The sequence below is a fragment of the Epinephelus fuscoguttatus genome, linkage group LG5 (assembly GCF_011397635.1).
Source record: "Epinephelus fuscoguttatus linkage group LG5, E.fuscoguttatus.final_Chr_v1".
NCBI classification, from domain to species: domain Eukaryota; kingdom Metazoa; phylum Chordata; class Actinopteri; order Perciformes; family Serranidae; genus Epinephelus; species Epinephelus fuscoguttatus.
In genome coordinates, this window is record NC_064756.1 from 35,840,723 (window position 1) to 35,861,378 (window position 20,656).

At 40.6% G+C, this 20,656-nt stretch overlaps 2 protein-coding genes across 5 annotated transcripts in view; one reads left to right on the forward strand and one right to left on the reverse strand.

The window, feature by feature from the left end:
• mark4b (MAP/microtubule affinity-regulating kinase 4b) overlaps positions 1–6,167 on the forward strand; it is a 72,676-nt gene extending 66,509 nt beyond the window's left edge. For 2 of the 4 annotated variants that reach the window (XM_049577661.1, XM_049577656.1), the window contains one exon: positions 490–6,167. In XM_049577661.1, coding sequence (XP_049433618.1) covers positions 490–823 — 334 coding nt within the window. In that variant the 3' untranslated portion in view covers positions 824–6,167. The remainder of the gene's footprint in view (positions 1–489) is intronic. The other 2 variants (XM_049577659.1, XM_049577660.1) reach the window with 2 other exon arrangements.
• Positions 5,810–13,748, reverse strand: ckmb (creatine kinase, muscle b). Its single transcript, XM_049577662.1, has 9 exons — positions 13,597–13,748; positions 11,935–12,047; positions 11,536–11,632; positions 10,870–11,024; positions 9,689–9,821; positions 8,922–9,093; positions 8,213–8,336; positions 7,196–7,385; positions 5,810–6,383 (listed from the first exon to the last, which is right to left on the reverse strand). The coding sequence occupies exons 2-9, from the start codon at positions 12,025–12,027 to the stop codon at positions 6,205–6,207; spliced, it is 1,143 nt and encodes a 380-aa protein (XP_049433619.1). The 5' UTR covers positions 12,028–12,047; positions 13,597–13,748; the 3' UTR covers positions 5,810–6,204.
• Between the last annotated feature and the right edge of the window lie 6,908 nt (positions 13,749–20,656).

Here is a 20,656-nt window from a genome sequence, read left to right on the forward strand (position 1 = left end):
ATTTCCCAAATCCCTCAATAGGCAGTTAATTTAGAGGTGGGTTTGATTTGCAAATCCCTTTGGTGTTGTACATTCACTGTAGAGTAAGAAATGTTGTTAGAATAGAAAATACACATTTACCTTTCAGTGACCCAGATTGTTATGTAGAGATGTAAAAATCCATGATGTGATATTAATTTTTTTTCTTCTCCTCCCCCTTCCCCTAACCACTCATACATTCACATTCATACAACCACACTTTCACTTCCACCACACGTCCATTTCACTTAAATTAAAAAACCCTTATATCCATTCCCATTCACTCTTAACTTCATGCTCCTACATTCATATCTGATCATCTGTCCTCGCTCCTCTCCTCCTCCTTTATTTTTCATCATCTAAACCTTTAACTCCTCCAACCCTCCTCCTGTAAACATCCCACACCAACCTTTTTTCTACATTTTCTCCTCCATTCTCTGTTTGCATTGCCCTTTCCTCCTCCCCTTCCAGTCGCCATCTATCTGGGCATCAGAAAGCGGCCGAGCCCCGGACCCCCCGATGCGGCTGGGATGTGAGGGTGCGGAGCCCCCGAGACCCGGCTGAGGTGGTGCTAGCGTTGCGTGAGGCAGCGCAAGGCTGCGGCTGCCAGGTCCACCTGGCCGGGCCTTTCCTCCTGTCCTGCACCCACGGAGCAGCCGGCGCCCGCGTGGCCTTTGAGGCCGAGGTCTGCCAGCTGCCCAGCGGGCTGGGCCAGAGCAGCGGTGTAAGGTTCAAGCGTCTGTGGGGGGCGCCGTTAGCCTTTAGAGACATCGCCACCAAAGTGTCCAAGGAGCTGGAGCTCTGAGGGCGACTGGAGGCGGGGCAGATTGATAACAGACAGGACAGGTTGATGAATTAGAAGGGATGAGGAGGAGGAGAAGGAAAAAACCATCACCTCCTCCTCTTCCTCCCTGGGCTCCACCTCATCCGATGCGGCTAGCGATGCCTCGCCTCCCCCACGGACCCTCCTCTTCTGATGCCACCAATCACAGCCAGACAAACGGATGCACAGACATGCATAGACCGCCATCGGCAGACTTACGATGACCCTTGACCTTGGAGCTGTCAGTGACCTACAACCCCTGCTTGAAACACGCCACCACCTCCATATTATACAAGCCCATGGAGTCAGGTTTTTTTTTTTTTTTTTTTGTGGTCATGTTTGATGATGATGAGGATGGTGTTGCTGAGAATGATGGCGGTTGCTAAACTGTTGTTGACATTGTTATTCCTATTGTATCATATTTGTTGTCGACATTCCTTTTTAAAGAGCTGCTATTTAAAGAAATGTTTTTAATTTTTGTGTATTAAGTTTATTTTCTTTCTTTAATGCTTTTAAGATGGGCAGAAATTTGACATCTGTTGTCATTTCTCAGAAGCAGACGTCACATATTTCAGAAGTGAGGTTGCAGTCCGACCTCCGGCCTCTAGAGGGAGACATGCAGAAATGCAGAGACTTGTGACAGACTGAGTGAAGCATCACAGCCTTTCTTCCCATCCATTGATAACACCCATTCATTGTTCAGTTGGGATTTTAATGTTTGTTTGTACCTTTTCTGGTAAAATGTTTCTCTGCCTGCTGTCATTATCTCCACTGTGTACTGACAACAGGCAGGTGAGCTGCTTACAGAGGAGCAAAGCTGCCTAATAATACAGGTCCTGGCCAATAACCTGATCATTTGAGCATGCTCTGCTCCTTACATATACTCTACTTCGCCCACTGTTTGTCACTTAAAAGTTGCTTTTAAAGTGCAAAGTAGAGATTATTTCTACGAAAAAATTGATCCCCATGAGGAACTGTGGTTTGATTGAGTTCTTATTACACAACAGGATGTCTCAGCTCGCCCTGTACTTACTTTACAGGAGTTCTTGATTTGAAGTTGAGTGTGCGCAGGCATAAAAAACAAGCTGCTTTACATTTATTTTACATGAGAGGCCTCCACTGAGCAGGTTTAGTCTATACACATTAGAAAGCTGGCTTAGTCAGCCAATCGGAATGCATTATTCTGACACCAGTGTGCGCTAATTTAACCCCCCACGCATATTGTAAGCTTTCACTGAGTGCTCAGACAACTGAAAGAATAAAATCTGTATCAAAAATGGTTAAATATTTGATTATAAAAAGTTCATCAAATCAGATGTTGTACTGATTACAGGCCAAGTAGCATCGCTTTCTGGTGCCATGCCATTGTCCTGATGTCCCAAAATTCTGAAGCCCCATGAGTCGAAAAATGTCCCATTTGATCGAAAGCCCATTTCTCCAACAGCCCATTATCCCAAAACCAAATGACCATTGCTCTAAAATCCAATTTCTCCGAAAATACACACTTTCTGCAGTTAGTTTCAGTTTAGCAGCGTTTGAGCCACCCACTCCTGACGTTTTTACTGACGCTTCACAGCGTTTCCCAGGGGCACTTGAGCCACTGAGCCTGGGTATTTTTCAGCAACCCATCCCTGATTTTCTAGAAGTTTCGTGCCACCAAACATGGGTGTTTTAAGCCAAAACATGATCTTTTCCTAACAATAGCTGTTGGTTAACCACATGTTAACCACAACATTGTTGAAAAAATGTTAAGTTCCAACGTGTCCACTGCACAATAATGTACAAATGTAACATATGTGGTTTACAGAAATGTCAATGGCCAACATTTCCTCTTGCGACAAGGTTGTCTAACTGCAGAGTATGCATTTGTGGAGAATCGGGTGTTTGTAGCAAAGGAGCTTTTGTTTTTGGGATAACGGGCTGTTGGAGAAATGGGCTCTCAGTCCAGTGGGACATTTTTCAGACTTGGGGGCTTAGGAATTTTGGGCCATCAGAACAATGGACTGTCCCCAGATTTTTACTGTGAGGATCACAGTTTTTATCTAATGTGATGGAAAGTCAACACAGTATGATACACTCCTTTCCCCACGAGGCCAATACAGACATGAGGCTCAAACGTTTTTTCTTGTTGGATGTCCAACAGTTGGAAGTTAAGCAGCCACAGATTTGAACCCAGTAAAGGCAGTGCATTTCTTGTAAGCTGACTTTCAAGCTTTTTCAGTATTTTTTTCAATGATCTCTTCATCTAAAAACACATGACCACAGTAGCTTATACTGGTTTAGAGTAAATGGAGGAGATGGTTTTTACTGGTAGCACTTAAAAATACCACAGTCTGTTTGAACACCACCGCCATCACTTTCCTCAAATGTAGTGCAATATAGCCACAAAGCCAAGAATCTAGACTTGAAGCATCGACTCAACAGGGCTCCTTGTTTGGTTTATTTTTAAGTTTTTTTGTATTGCTGATATGTTTTTAAAATTCATTAAGCACTTTTTTTTTTTTTTTTTTTTTGCTTTTTAGCCACAACTTCATCGTACTGTACCGGCAAAGTTGTAAATTAAAGTGGAAATAGACATGTTTTTTGCTTATGAAGTAAATGGTTGCACAGTGTCATGGCTGTACAATAATGATTGTATTGTATAAGCATTTTGATTGGTTCCGGTTCCCTATACGCCTCACTTTTACCATATAATTCTGTCTGCCAGTGGGTACGATCTCCCGGGAAAATGACAGCTCAATTTACAGCACGAAGGAAGTGCATTAAGCAAAACAGGAAGAGGATAGCGCTTTTGTTACCAAAGAGTAAGAGTAAGTTCTCTGCAGTTACTATCCCCAGTGGTAGAAATGGCGGACATTGGAACAACCAAAGTAAATGTGGAAACTGGTATTTGCTGAGCTCTGAAGGAAATAGAAAGAAGAACTGTTGTCTTTGTGACATTGATGCCATCAATAATACCACTTGGAAATGATAGAGGGTTAAAAGTTAAAAAGTTGTCCGTTTCCACTTTAAGTTGTATTGTTCCTTTGTAAATTGTTTTTTAAAAAAAAAAATCACACTGTCCAGCCCACTGAAGTAAAAAATTGACATTCTCAATGGCCCTCCTTCCTGAGCTTACATGTACCTCCTAATAAAAAAAACTACGGTACAGTTATCCAAAATGGCGACCTGTCTCCATGAAGTTTTCTCAGGTTTAAAGCTACAGCAGTTAACTTTTTGAAAAATACTTTTTTGTCACTTTACTGAAACTGTAGCTGTATCCTGTCAGTAGTAAATGAGAAATATTATCTGTTGAAAGGAAAACAAAAAGTTCATGTTCGTCTAGCTCCTCATAGTGCTCCTGTGGTCGGAGGGTAAGGAGCTCCCAGACCTCCATTGTGTTCCCAGTTTGCATACATTTTCAGCTGCTGTTCTTCTTTGGGTTAGCTACTTTCTCCTGTGGTGAGTCCCACACTTAAAACGTCATCAAAACCCCACACCTGTGCCATCCATGATCCCTTCCTGTCAGCTTTGTTCATACAGACCTCGCTCTGGTGCGGTTAGTACCTGTGATGCCAGCTTAAAGGCGAGACAACTCTGTCCCTCCATTTTGTGACTGTACCTTGAACGGCGTAACGGCACAGCATAACAACATGAAATTCTGGCCTTGAAGAGACAGTTTATATGGGCCTTGAGAGAGCATGTGTGGTGGAGAGGGCTGTAGAGCATAACTCCCCCTGGCTCTGATTGGTTGTTTTTGTTCAGGCATGGTGTATTCTTGCAAATCATATTAGGAACACCAGGAGGAGCCAGAGGAACCTGATTTTTTTTTTCTCCACAGATTATCTGTCCCATGTACTACTTGAGTTGTAGCAAATATGACAAAAACTTGTTTTGTGAAATGATCTACTGTAGTTTTAACAGTTTTCTTTCCTCCAATATTACATGTATTCTAAGTTCTTGACCTCAGCAACACTTTTGATCTATAGAGACAGTAAACTTTTCCCTATGTCAACCAATCAGGCTGCAGCACTGTAGAGACGTGTATGACTGTTGACCAATCAGATTATAGTATTACTGTCAGCGGTGTATGACTGTTACAACGTGATGAGGCGGCAGTTTAAGATGAATGACCTTTGAGAAATTCTTCATCTATAAAATCACTTTGCTGCTCATTACAGAACAAAGTGACCAAGATTCAACAAAAACGCACACACTGAGCGCTCCATTGATTATGTGAAGATACTGACGACTCCAAAATCAAAAGGTTGTTGTACTTGTATTGTAACTCTATAAAGCCAAGCAATTATAACTTGTACTTCTAAAGTATGCAGCAACTTAAAAAACACTGATATGTAAAAGAAAAGATAGATTTCTGATCTTTACGGCTGTAAGGTCTGCAGAAATGTATCTGTTTAATGGGAGATTTCAGCCGCAGCAGGTATCCACCACTGTCTGAAAATGTGAAGCTGTGATTTAGGGCTAGTTTTGCAATTTTCTTTTTGTGTACAACTGGGCCTCGCTCTCTGAACCTGTTCTGTAGATACAGTTAGGGCCACGCTTTAAGGCTACAGTTCTGTTGTATAGTGTGTTTGAAGCTGTTGCTGTTATCAAGAAAACTTAAGTTATGGGCTAAAATTACGGAAATGATCGACCTGCAATCCTGCATGTCTCCTAGGAAATAATGTGTGACACAAAAATAAAGACTTTCAACCTCTTTCATATTTTATGTCTCTTATTTTCATCAGGTATAGATTTAATGTGTCTGATGTGGAATCCCACCAGTTTCTGTGTGTTATAGATGAATTGCTGTATGATGTGTGTGAGTGTGTGTGTGTGTCCAGTGAACACTAAAATTAAGTTTTTTAGATTTTGTTAACTTGTGTCCATATTCAAATGCACTGTCATTTCGTGTGAGTGCATATCAGTGGTAATCTGTTATGAATGGTTGCAAAATCCATGTGTTTAAAGAAAACATGAGAGAAACGGTTTGATTGTTACATGGGGCATAGTTTAATTGTCCAGTTATAATTTACAACCAAAAAAAATTTTTATTTCGGTGCGTATACATAGCCATGACCAGACTATGCATGGATTGATCCCAGGATGTTACAAAGAAGATGGGGAAAGATGTTTAAAGTGACAGGTAATTGGAAACCAAAGAAGAAGCAGGAAAGGAAAAGATGAGTTAGCAGAAGTAAGAAAGAAAGGAAGTAGTAGAGAGAAAAGTGGAGTGTCTTCTTGATGGAAAGAAGTAAGCAGGAAGTAGCCAGTTGGCCGAAACCAGTAAAATAACTTTACAACAAGGCTACTCGTTCATTTTTTATAATGTAAAAAAAAAAACAAACACAGACAGTCATTCAGTCATTGGTTGTCTGTCCTCTTTACTTCTGGGCGGGGATCATGCCATCAATAGACTCTCCCTTCTCGAGCTTCTTCTCCATCTCAATCATCAGCTTGACACCGTCAACCACCAGCTGGACCTGCTCGACCTCGGAGGAGCCCAGACGGTCAGCGTTGGAGATGTCGAACACACCACCCACGGAGGCTGTGTCCACACCACCTGGAGGGAGAAGAACGGGAGCAGAGTGAGTCCTCTTTGTGCCTCTTTTTGTAGTTCTTGTGAGTCTCTTTTGTCTCTTTGCAACTGTTTTGCATCTCTTAGTAGTAGTTTTGTGTCTCTTTGCAGCTGTTTTGCTTCTCTTTGTAGTCAGTTTGTGTCTTTTTGCAACCGTTTTGCATCTCTTTGTCGTCACTTTGTGTATCTTAGCAGCTATTTTGCATCTCATTGTAGTCATTTTGTGTTTCTCTGTGGTTTTCTTGCCCCTTATCTTAGTTGTTGCGGGTCTCTCTGTCTCTTTGAAGCTGTTTTATGTTTCTTCATGGTCATTTTAAGTCTCTTCCTGCTTGGTACGTGTCTCTTTGAGTGACATTTTACAGGTGAAGGCGAGGGGGGCTCCTGACACTTTGGGCTCCCCTGGTCCTGTCCCCAGTAGGCCCATTCAGTATTATGCATAAACATACTTGATATCCCCAAAAAAGACACTGAGACTGTAGTGACACTGACTGAATATCGCTGACTAACCAATGTATCTCTCTAATTATACAAAACAGTGTAGGCCCTATATAAGACAGGAAGTGCTGACCTGAAGATTCTGAAGTTAATGTCCTGAATTAAAAATAGTAGTTTGTTAGTTTTTCAGTAGCTTCTTTTTATCTTAACCCATGCATTTGTATTTCAGGTACATTTTCTAATATTGGTTTTCCAATAAATGCTAACTTTGCTGTTAACTTTTTACCTCCCTTCAGCAGCTGCTGGGTAAAATTTAAAACTACATCTCCTGGGTCTCTTCTGTGTCCCTTTTTTATTAGTACCTGTGCCACGCTTCTGCAGACGCAGCCTGGTCAGAATCTCCTCAAACTTGGCGTGTGTGCTGAGCTTGGGCAGCTTGACGTGCACACCACCACGCAGGCCGGTTCCCAGGTTGGAGGGGCAGGTCAGGATGTAGCCCAGATGCTCGTTCCACATGAAGCCGTGGTTGTGCTTCTTGAAGATCTCCTCAATCTGACCAGTGACAAGGAAAGTAGAGGAATAATGCACGATGGTTAAAATATAACTAAACAGATGTCACCACATATTAATCAGACATAGGTGTTGATCATGAAGACAGAAATTCAACATCATGAGGTTAACAGCTGTGAAAGGTGGTGGAATGTAACAAAGAAGATTTACATAGGTTTAATTTTCAGGTACTTGTACTTGACGTTAGTATTTTCAATTTCTACTACTTTATACTTAAACTCCATTATAACGCTGAAACAAATATTGTACTTTTTACTCCTCTACACTCCGCTTTTTTGATTCAGATTATTAATACAGAACATAATCACAAAATAAATTGCTGAATTATTATAAATGAAGATCAAACTTTGTTCATCACTGAGGTAAAATCCGTGAGCTGGCAGTATATAAATTAATTAAATGAGCTGCAGTTTTACCAGCTGTAACATTAGAGTGATGAACACATAAATACATCACTAACTACAATTCAATAATATAACAAACATTATTCTGAAATGGACCATTCTGCATAACATATTTTGAGGCTTTTATACTTTTACATAGCTAAGATATTGAATGCAGGATTTTTGCTTAACTTTTTTGCAATGTGGTATAAGTACTTTAGTACAAGATCTGAGTACTTCCTCCACCAGTGATGAAAGGTCTGTGCACAAATGTTTCATATCTACACCCTGTACATATTCACAGCACAGAGAATGTAACCAAAGAAAGTCGTTATGTTTACAGGGGGTGAATTGGCTTTAACTCCCACCTGAATTGTGCAGAATTATGAGTCTGCATAAAAATGCATACACATTTTTGTCTTTTACCTTCTGCAGGCCGACGCAGAAGCGTCTGAAGACCTCCTTCATGTTGCCTCCCAGCTGCATGGAGATGACACGCAGATGATCCTCCTCGTTCACCCAGACCAGGAAGGTCTTGTTGTCGTTGTGCCTGGAGGAGGAAAAGCAGCTCAGTTATACTTGATTTATACATATTGGACAAAATATTGCGAGACAGAAATTTGACACAATAATACATGGATACAATTTGATTCCTCAAAGTCCCTCATAGAAACATGACAGTTAACATTTGCAGGATGTAAGACAACACACTAACCCTGATAATGTGAATAATCTGAGCTGCACAGTGGTGGATTTACAGGATGCCAAGCCACTGTAAGGAGCAGTGTATGCTGCAGCTGCACACTGTGCTTTGGTTATTCATGACACACTTAAACAGATGTTTGAAAACAGGAGTAATCAGGATTTTCATATTGGGGCAATGGAAAAAGAGACAGATGGTGAAAGTTTTAAAGGTTGGTTTGTGGAGGGCAGATGGGAGCTTAGAAGGGAGTCTTTTGTTTAGTGAGTATGTAATCATGTGTTTATATGGGAACAGAAAAGAAAAGCTGCTTTTACAGTTGATCACAGCACATATCTGATTTTACGCTTTCTAAAGTGGGGGGATCCTTGTAAGAGTCCGATTTATAATCTTTTTTTGTTTCATTTCCATTCTATGCGTCTGTGTGTCTCTTACCAGATGCCCCTGGCGTCGGGCCAGTCACGGGCCATACCAGCGCAGGTCAGCAGGGGGGACACGGGCTTGTCAAACAGGAAGTGATCAGCGATCAGCTGCTCCTGCTCAGCATCAGTCATGCCGTCCAGGGGATAGTACTTTCCCTTGAACTCACCCTCCAGGCTGGACAGGGCTGAGAGGAGAGAACCAAAGACAGGAGTCAGTCTCTGACAGTTACAAGTACAAGTAAGACCTGCACTGACCACGCTGCGCAAGTAAAAGTTTGAAATTATAATAAGGAATATGTACTTAAAGTACTGAAAGTAGTATATATCCCCCTGTGACTATTATATATAATATCATTAGATGACTCATTAACATAACAGCAGGGTTTTACTGTTTGTGAAGCTGGAACCATAATGGTCTTTCTTTCTTTGCATGAAAAACTGATTTTAATAAATAATAAAATGGCTGCCAACTGACTAACAGTTTACTTGTATAAACTGTTGGGTAGTTTCATTAAGAACAAAGCTTGATATTCTAGAAGCTGTTTCTAAGTTTTGTGTGCAAAAAAAAAAAAAAAATCTTAATTTGTAAAGTAACTAAAGCTGGCGGATAAATGTAGTGGGGCAGAAAGAACAAAATTTCCCCCATGATGTAGTCGAGTAGAAGTATAAAGTAAAACAAAAAGACAAGACTCAAGTACAGATACCTCAAATCTGTGCTTACATACAGTACTTGAGTAAATACACTTAGTTACATTCAGCCACTGTTAGTTTGACATTCACCCTCAATGGACAGCTTCTCAATGGCTCTGCGCTCTCCACGGCTGTTGTGGGGGGGCAGGGTGAATCCCTTGATGCTGCGGCCAGTACGAACACGGCTGGACAGCACATAGTTGGGGTCCAGGTCATCACCACCCTGAGAGACGAAGGCAGGACAGAAATACACAACAGAGGCATTATTATTGTATTACAGCTATTGTTTTTTACCTCTTACTTACAAAGTCGCTTGCTTCATATACTTTTAAAAAAAACTTTAGAAGTGATAGACAGTTTACTTAAGTGAGTTATAAGTAGGTATAAATATATTATAGCTTGCAGTGGTAAAAAGCAACTAAGTGCATTTACTCACATAGTGTACTTAAGTGCATTTATGAGGTACTTTACTTAAGTATTTCCACTTTATGCTTCTCCTAGCATACACTTTTTTACAGCACTACATTTGTCGAATAACTTTAGTTACTTTACAGATTCAGATTACAATATATACATAAACTAATAAATGATGATGTATTATTATAGATTAATAATACCCAGCAGTGTATAACATCAGTAAAATGAGCTCCACCTTGACCTACATGACCAGAGAAAATAAAGGAAAGGGGCTGTGGCGTTTGCTTTTGCTTGAGTAGTAGAAAACCTACAACTACCAGAATGCACTGCGCCGCACCTGACCAATAAACGCTGCTGCTGGTGGGTGACGTGACCCATCTATGCCACTTTGACCTTTTGACACAGGAAATGATATGGAGGCTGGCTGGTAACAATCAATCTCAAATTACAGTTGCACGAATCACAAACAGAATCTTGGTTCATGTTTGATTAGCACTGCATAGTTTTACTGTTTGATTAGAGTTTTTCAGCCTCTGTTTTAAAGTACAGTAAACAGTATGGCGTCCGCTTCTTGTTCCCATACCATAATATATTTACACTTACTACTCACATTGTTAAGATACAAATCTAGTTGAAAAACTGGCAAAGTATCCCTTAAGATACAAGCACTTCTACCACCACCACTGCTAGTAAGTGAACCTTACCTTGAATTGATGTGGCCATAAAAGTAACCAATAATTTGTTTTGCACAATAAAAAAAATTACAGACCTTTATTTTTGGTGTGGCAGCTTGCCAATTATCCTTCCTCCTTAAAACTGTGCTGATCTATAACAATGCCATCATGACTGCTCACCTTCAGGTTCTCGAAGTTCAGGTCGGTCTTGTGCTTGTCGGTGGGCTTGTATCCACCATGACGGTCGGAGATGACAGGGTCCAGCAGATCCTTGAAGACCTCATAGGACTCCTCATCACCGGCAACACAGCCCACGGTCATGATGAAGGGGTGACCTTGGGGACAAGAGGGAAGATGAAGAGGTTGGTAACATTGCTGATTAGTTCAACTTTAAAGACTGTATGTATGGAGGGATACTGATATGTCTTCCTGTCCTTCTGGGTGGGATAAAAGTGTTGCACACCCCTGGGCCATGTGCATTTCTCTTGTTTTACTGAATGAAAGACAAATTGCATATGGAGCCAAAATGTGCAACTTTTTTCTTGCCTTCAAGTCTACTTCCAGTGATCAGCACCTCACTACCACCCTGCACCACTGCGTGACAAGAAATTCCTGGACATAACTAACTGGGCAGAACAGAAACTTTATCCCTGATCCCAAAAAATAAATAAAAAGTCCTGATGGTTGCTAGTTTTGCCAAGTTAAGCTGCAATCTATAATCCTAACAATACATAATCAGAACTCATATTTGGCTATATACAGTCTTTGCTTCCGTTAATTCATGTCTATCCCTATCTTTGGGATAGCCATGGTGCGTTTTAATGCTGATATCTTGCTCCTTCTTACCAGGGTTGTCAACACCGGTCTGGATGACGTCATCCAGGGTGTAGCCACTGGGAGTGGACTTTCCTCTCAGCTTGCCATAGATTTCCTTGGTCAGCGCCTGTATAGCAGATGACACCCAGTGCAGGTCAGTGATTGTACAGTCACATGACTTCCTCCTTGATTGTTTAAATGTGCTGCGTGACAGTCAAGTATACTAGCACTAAGAAAACCTCCTGGTTCCAAAACCAACAAGGAAAATGTTTTGTTTTAAGTGACTCGTCTTATCTGAGGTACATTTTGGAACAGAAAAGTCAGGCATTTCTAAAGAGCAATCATGCTGCAATTTATTGGTGCCTGTTGCAGGATCAGTGTTTTGGGTTGTGCAGCCATGCATAGATGATGTCAGAGCAGATTTTGCACCTTGGCCATGTGGTTGTTGTGCAGGGACAGGTCAGGGTACTCCTCGTCCACGGAGAACTTCATCTTGAGGTCGTTGTGACAATTCCTCGCCATGGCTGCAATTCTTACTCCACCTGAGGAGAAACGAGAAAAACAGGAGAGGGGGTGTTATTTTCTCAGAATCTGCAATGCTTGTAGACTCATTTAGTGAGACTGTGATATAAGAGCGTTATGTCATAGACTCAGGTCTGTGCAGTAATCAGGTATTTTTTTCCTTATTGTGTTAAAATCAGAAGAATTTTTTAAAAGTAGCCCTGAAAATGAAATTTCATAGTTTAAATGGCTACGAGATGTATTGGTCAAAATAATATTTCTTCATTGTGAAGTGATCTGATGAATACCATTTTCCTTTTCTGGTATTTCTCCAAGTGTTTCAAGTGCCTTGTCTATGAGTCTTCTGGTGAAGAGGAGAAACCTTCTCATTCTGTCTCTTTGTTAAAGGCAGAATGAGAGGGTGTCAGCTGTTCTGTCCACATGCTGCCCTTCCTCTGTAACTGTCTCACAACCTGTCTCCCCCTCACAGCGAGGATTATTAATAGTGTGGCTGTGCCCCCTGTTGTCCTGCACCCCTCCTATCTTTGTGGGAAGCTACAGGAATGATTTTCTCTTCTTTCTCGCTCCATTCAACTTCAGACTAATGCAAACTTAGTGGCTAAGCTACGCCACAATGCACGGACAACAGAGGAAGTGCATAAGGTACCAGAAGCAAGCAATAAAAAAGGTTTTAAAGACTGAAAATAGCACAAAAGGTTTAAAACTACACATAGATCATATGGTTCTGTTTGACCTCCTTCCTTTTTTGTCTTGAGATGTTTTTTTTACAATGTCATTGTGTCCTTTGCATTTTAATTGCACTGAAAAAGCCCCTTGACAAAATAAATTCCCACCTCAACAATCACACACATCAAATTTGGAACTTGATCTTGTACGTAAACACAAAGCTTTGATAAAAATGTAAATACAGAGCCACAGCTGCAGAATCAGTCAGAACAGACCGATAGCTGATCTCACTCTCCGACAGACAGAGGTCAAAACTGCGTCATTTGTTGGAGGTGTAGTTGATTGATGACACCTGGTGCACTGAAAGGTCAAAGCATTGCATGCCTCACAGATGGCTCTGCAAGTTCCATGACTAAATCAAGCACTCCTAAACTATTCGAAGACACACGTCAAGTCTGCCCTGCTAGCGTCAGCAACAACTGATAGTCACAACTGTTAGAGTGAAACTTTACTGCCATACACTTAACTATCCTTGTATCAGCAGACTAGTGCTACCCATATCCAAGAAACCAATTGCATCAAGTCTTTTGAACAGATGTCTCACTACTGTGAGCACTGATTGAAGAACGGTTCAGAGAAGACTTTAGTAGTTTCCATATCAGGAAAAAATGTACAAAGCTTTAAAAGAATCCAAGTCAAAAATGCAAGAAATGCTCCAGAATTTACAGATGGTGGAATCTGTCTGACAGATATTTGGTTAAAAATGTTTCCTTCTCTTAGATCGATTTTGGTGTCAGGAGGGTTGGTCGGGGAGAGGTTTTTGTCCGTACTTATATAGAGTAATCATCACAATCTTTCCGCTTGGATTTATGAAAAAGGCTGTTAAATATTTAGCTTTTTTACCTGCTTAGGAGAAAAGAAAGAGGTAACAGATCCCGGGATCAGATCCTGTCCACCAAATGTAGGGGTTGCCCAACTCTGCCAGGTGATGGGCTTAAGCATTTATACTCAGACCTCTGTCTCCATTGGCTAACTTACATCGGAGTCCCCTCATTTGATTGGTTGCAGGGGGTCTTCTGTGCCCGGTTGAGTTTCTAAAAGGCAAGAACGAACATCACACAACACTCGACACGAGAGACAGCTGCAGCCGCTTGGCCCAACCTTTCACCTCCTGTCTGCTTGTAGCTGCTAGGAGCCTGCAGGACGGAACAGTGCTGGAAGGCAGTGCACACATGCACATCCACCCTAATACATTTATAGATTCAATGCATGCATAGTCATTATTGAAAAGGTGTAATTAGATTTATTGAAACTCTCTGTTGTAAGCACTGACAAATTTTATAACCCTGCCAGAGTGATTTAAAAAGAGAGTAACTGTAAAAAGGAGCTTAAAACCTTTGAACAATAGCAACATTACATCAAGAGTATGAATGTCAAAATCTAGCCAAGTCACCAGAATTAAATGTGGGCATCATACGTTTCATCATCGTTACATTTGTACATTTCATATGTATCATATCAATGTTTCTAAAGAAATGCAGTTCAGATTACATGCATATGAGTATATGAGTTTCTCATCAGGAGGAGGAGGGGTTGGTGGATGTTGTGACGCCCAGGCCAAATGGCTGCCAAGTGATAGACCACTGTAAAACCAGGTATTTTTTTTTTTTAACAAGAGCCTAAGACTTTTCCAGCTGTGTTTGTGGCAACCAAACCGGGTATCTTAAGCCACAACGTGACCTAACCCTAACCAAAAGGGTTTTGTGCCTAAACCTAACCAAATGTTTGCCACAACATTGTCACAACATAAAACTGAAAATTGAAACATATATCCGCTAAATATGAAACATACAAATGTAAAGTATCAGTGGTTTCCAGAAACATACAATCCCAATATTTCCTCTGGTGGTCTGGTTGCAATATCAGAACATCATGCAATTAAATGAATATTCCAGTAATCCACATATTCAGTATTTACAAAACAGTGATGCAAATTTAGAAGAACATGAAATAGAAGAAAGTACATTAAAGATTGCTATAAAAGTAACAAATATGCTGCTGATTATTTGAAATATTATTGTATAATCTTTGCTATAGTTTGAATATGATTTTGAATAAATGGAGAGGGTGACAGTGTGCAGCTTTAAGTTGATAAGGGATCAAGCTGCTTTCAGCTGGTCGGTTTAAGAGGAGCAGGTGGGTCTGATGGTTTGGACACTGATGGTAGGCATGCATGCATGTGTTCTCTACTGAATCTCTTCTCCATGTTTCGTAAGTGTCCTCCGGTGAGTTGATGAAGCAGAGTAACTGGAGTTCTGTCTGTCATCATATTTAGGAGTTTGTCTCAGATTACATCATCGTAATATTCAAGATTATGGATCGGATTTCATTGACCCCAATTCACAAAGTGGAGGTGTCTGCATGTGTGAGTTTAAGATATGTGTTACTGCTCCCTGTGTTGAAAGTCATGTGGTGATGCATAGTGGCAGGCTGTTCAAACTGACATGTGGCAAGTCAGAGAAGTGAAAATGTAAATTCTGGTGTGTTGTTATTCATGTGAAATGTGTGAGTATTTGTGAGTGCACAGCTGTCTCAGCCTGTTGTGAGTCTGTGTCATCTGCTTTTCTCAGAAGTTTTAGTTTCATATACTTTTCATATGCTGTGATATTTATGTTTTTCTTTCTTTCAATAATAACTATTTAAACAGAGATAAAAACAGCAGTGAACAGATCTCTAAATGTTGAGTCAGTGTATTTTCTTTGGGCTTTCTCCAGTCGACTTAGTGGTTAGATTGAAGAGGTTTAAGCTATGATTAGTCAGTCCATAGTATGTTCAGCTGATATTCCAACAGTGTTTCTATTGTGAAGTTTGAAGAGGAGCTTTGCTAAAGAAACATGTTGCCTGTTAACTCCAGCTCGTTATAGACAGTACTGTGTACATGACACTGAAACAGGAAGATTTTCCTTTTTAAATCTTTAGACATTTTGATGCTAACCTTTCAGTTTCTTTTAGCAATGACTGCTGATTTCTTCTGTTATTATGCAGCTGTTGCTCAGAGGGAGCTTTGTCTCTTTCAGTTCTCAGTGTGGTTGAACAGTTGTACAGCATTTTGTTCTCCGTGTACAAAACAAACCCAAAATTACAACTATTTGTAACTTTTGAACAGCAATGTTTATCATTTTAAATATCCTTCCTGGCGTGTTTTGGGTCAGTATCACTTTTTATCCAATGCAAAAGGCCATTAGTCAAGCCTGTGCTCACAGAAAGTTCTACCCTACTAATCAAACACTGTTAATCGTGAAACCTTGAGTCCAGCTCTGTACTGTATGAGTGCCAGCATCATTACCCCATACTGGTAATGTGATAGACCTGAGTAATCTACCCGCAGACAGATATTAAATCAAATGCACATCATGTGACAAAGTAGAAATAGCGGGGTGGAGCTGAGAGACACTGTGACGCAGACATCAGTTTCACATAAGATGCAGGTTTCCCCAAAACACAACAGAGAAGAGAAGTCAGATGTTTATTATACAGATTTCATGACAGCCTTTAATAACACTTCTACTGTTTTTTTTTTTAACAAATATTTCTTGGAATTTAAAAGAAAAATTAATTGGCCGCTCCACCCACCCACAACCTTAACACAACTAAATAAGAAAAATGAATAACAATAATACATAGTGATAAAATATAGACAGACAAGCTCGTCAGTGCAAAAGTCAATCTATAAATAATTTTGGGGAGAATGCTGTCTGGTGAATAACCACAAAACTAGAGTGATGCTCAGTCATGCTGGGGCGGCAGTAGCTCAGTCCATAGGGACTTGGGTTGGGAACCGGAGGGTTGCCTGTTCGAGTCCCCGTCCGGACCAAAATATGGAGCGTGGACTGGTGGCTGGAGAGGTGCCAGTTCACCTCCGGGCACTGCCAAGGTGCCCTTGAGCAAGGCACCCTCCACTTTGTGCATGTATAGGTCCTGTTTGTGCATGTGTGTGTCTTTCAGACCTGTGTGTAATTGAGCAAGCAAGAGTGAAAACATTGAATTTCTCCTCAGGGGGATTAATAAAGTGAATAAACTTAAAAATGCATCAATAATTATAATTCAATAATACAGTAGCCTATTTAATATCATGAAATTCTGCTTAATCAGTACTTATATTTTTTGTTCTTTGACTATATTTTGATGCTATTCATTCTGTTCTTTTGAACGCAGGACTTTTGGAATTAAGTATTTCTATGCTGTTGTATTACTATTTTTACTAAACTAAAAGATCGAAATACTTCTTTCACCACTATCCCTCTTCTCTTTCATTTTCATGCTATATTCTTTCCCTGCTGTATGAGACACGCCATCTGAGAAGCGAATTGAAGGTGACATTTTTGCAACCTGCTGGTAAATAGTACATTTTACAAACCGAGCAACTAATTTGACCGTTATTAAGTTAGCCCGAAATATGTCTTTGGACTGCTGCTTCACTATAGTAACGTTACTGTTACCTGTCTGAGGACCCTAAGGATTACCCTTGTTAACGTTGACATCACTGGCACTGCCATTTGCGCTAGTCCTTTTTGGGTTCCAGTGTTTTTTGTCTGTGCGTAAATCTACATTTCAACCAGCGATCCATCATGCTTGTTTGCCTTCAAGTTAACATAATTGAAATCTGTCTGTGTATGCTACCAAAAGATGCTGCAACCGTAGGGGGGGCTTGTAGCCTTGTAGCGAGAGGTACAGAGAGTGCACCGTGCGTGTTGTCCAGGGGTTGGAAGTCAGTCCATCTGGCGAGTCCGTCCACGGGCCGCATTCCACAACAAGCAAACTCTGGCATTATTAGACATCCCTGTAAATGTGTGCAGGAATTTCCAGCATTGTAAGTGCTACATTTGTGGGTATCCATGAAATTATGCACAATACCCTTAATCCTGAACTGAACTTCAGGTCCCAGTACTCTCTGTCTACAACTGAGCCATTATTTGAAAATCTGTTTTTTACATGCTATGCTGATGATCATCAACTCTATCTACCAAATGACCACTGCCAGTTTCTAAACTTGTCAGTGTGCCTATTTCAAGTCTAATGATGGATATCCCTCAACTTTACTTAAAATATGTGATAAACTTGCTAGATCAATAGCTGTTGTGTTCACGAGTGTAGGAATTTAGAGAGTCTCAGCTCCTTTGGTCTGAATCAACACTCTGCTCAGCTCCAGTTTCACAGCTGTAGCCCGACCATCCGCAGACATGACTTTCTAAATTTATCTTTCTCCATGTTGCAGCATGTTGCTCACCCACTGTGAACACAGTTGCATATGAATGAAACACACATACCCAAGCATTACTGTAATAATCAGTCACAGAGTGTACCCAAAATAATATAAGCAATCACATGCACATAACTTGTAGATAGTTATCACTAATTAACACTATAAAGTAAAAGATATGTCAGGTAGACACAGATTTAAGCTTTGTCCTGAAAACATTTGTACATTTTATGTGTGACATCAGTAGCTGTGTACTACTATCAAGGACACTGCAGCCTAAATTTGTGTATTGAGTTTATATCACATATAAAAGAACAGTTTTAGACTTGACTACATCCTTTTCCACAAACTCCCATCAATAAAACTCCAAAAAGGTCACACTGACCGAAGTATGAAATGTGCTGTGTGTCTTCTGCCCATTCAGACCAGTTTGTTCTGTAGTTGGTTTGCCACCGTGGAACAAATCCAGTATCCCAGTTTAGACTGTCATTGTATCCCTCAGCACTCCCCACACCCATACCACCCACCAGAAGCCCCTGTACCCTGCAGCTGCCCCGCGGAAACAGGCACTAAGGACAGTTATGTAACCAGGAACACTGTGAATCATTTATAATGATTCCATCTCTCATGAACAGAGTGTGCAAAAAATCAGATAGTTGTACACATTTATGGACTAAGTGCATAGTAAATGATATGATATGGGAAAGAATACATTTTCTAAGTCTTTGTTTTCCAATGTCTGTGTGAAGAAATGTTAGAAAAGATATTCTGATCCTTATGAAGCTGCAGGATTAGGGAGGAAATGGTTTGCACAGGCCAACCTGAGTTGCATAAGAGATTGTAGAGTTGGTGTAGTTTGTGTATTTGCAAATGTGTGCATGCATCTATACATGTATACAGGTAGTGGAAACGTGCATGCAAAATATTGCCTTGCATCAAATATGACCTCTGTGAAGCTGATATTGTTCAATTTTTGTTGAAAAGTGTTGATTAAACTTTTTGTGTTTTGGGGGGGTGTTTGCTTTTAATGTCTGCCATCTGTAGTTATATGTATAGTTGATTAAAGTAATATATATGTAGTATGTTTCTGTGAATGGGTTTCAATGCATTGTGTGTGTGTGTGTGTGTGTGTGTGTGTGTGAGGAAGCACACATACATACACAATGTCATGATATACAACACATTTATGTAGTTTTGAGGCATTCATTGCACATATTTTAAAAAACTGGTTTGAGCTGGCATGGCGCCTGACTGCAAATTCTTATTCACAGCAGAGGCCTTAGGGAGCAGTTGAGGGTTACATGCATTCACACATTCACACATGGGTGTTGCCAGGAACAACTGGCAGTCTTGGCCACTGACGGCTTCCACTGACGCACATTTGGGATGTTTCTATCTACATTAAACAACATCTTATAGCTCCATAATTTGTCTTTGTGGTTCCTGTACTGAGGGAAGTGGGTGAAAGAAAACAGAAAACTGTTTTGATGTTAAACGAGAGAACAAGACAGGAAATTAATTAGTTTAAAACATGAGCTGATCACCTCTTCACCATACATATAAATAAATAACTCAGAGAGAAGGGGTTCTCTTATGAAAAAGATCACTGATCTCAGGAAGCTGCAGTGGCCCTCATGCCTTCTTTGGATTCCTCAGACTTGACCTGGACTAACTGTTTAAGACATACAAGTCCTGAGCCAGAGCAGAAAAAAATCATGTTAACAGTTGGAGGAGCACTACAAATAGACCCAGGCATTTGTAAGATGACTCTGTCAACATGTGCATGTAAAGATGGTCACATGGTGAAAAGTGCTGTGGAATGAGGGGGGCTGAATGAAAGGTGTGACAATGTTTTGGCCAATGAGATGTGAGACTTTATGTTTTGGTTGTACACACAGCATTGTACACACATTGAACCTTCTCCTATTTATCTTTGTTTTACTGCAACTTTATCTCCTACAAAATGTGTTATACTGTGTAATGCTGACTAGCTTTACTGAATATGTTATGCACAAAACACGATTGCTGTCTGGGCTGTTCGGGTGGATGGGCGTATAATGCACCTGTAGGCCAGTGTTCACAACCTGTGTTTAATGTGGAGTTAGATTTAAGTTACTAAAACATTTTGGTTAAGATGAGGGAAGGACTGTGATCTTGTTTAAAAAGACATAAGCCCCCGCCCCCACCCCCGCCCCCACCATGTTAGTGGATGGGATATGTGCCAATCTATAAACTCTATGTATGCATCAGTTTTTTTCTTCCAAAAGATGGTTCCTGTCGTTTTAGTTTATTCTTATCACACTGATGTGCATTCAAGTGTTTGTTTTTCTGATAGGTTTGGTTTGAATTAGTTATTTGTGGCTATAAAAAGGGAATTTTACAACATAATTGACAGCTGTGTGTATCAGTCAAAGTGCTCACATTCAATGGCGCTACTTGTGACAGTTTGGATGCATGTGTGGGCAAGAACTTGATACCACAGAGATTACTACTGCACAGACTCTGTCTCCAAATGACGTCACCAGTGCAAGATGGCAGCTGCGGTATCCAGGATATGCATGCTTCAGTTTTGTAAAGCGGGAGTAAGTGGAGATGAGTCGTCCATTATATATACAGTCTATGGACACTACTGGTGTAAGACACCTTGGCTGCGGTTACAGAAGTCTTTTTTGCTAAGGAAGGTTCCTTACTGAGTAAAATAAA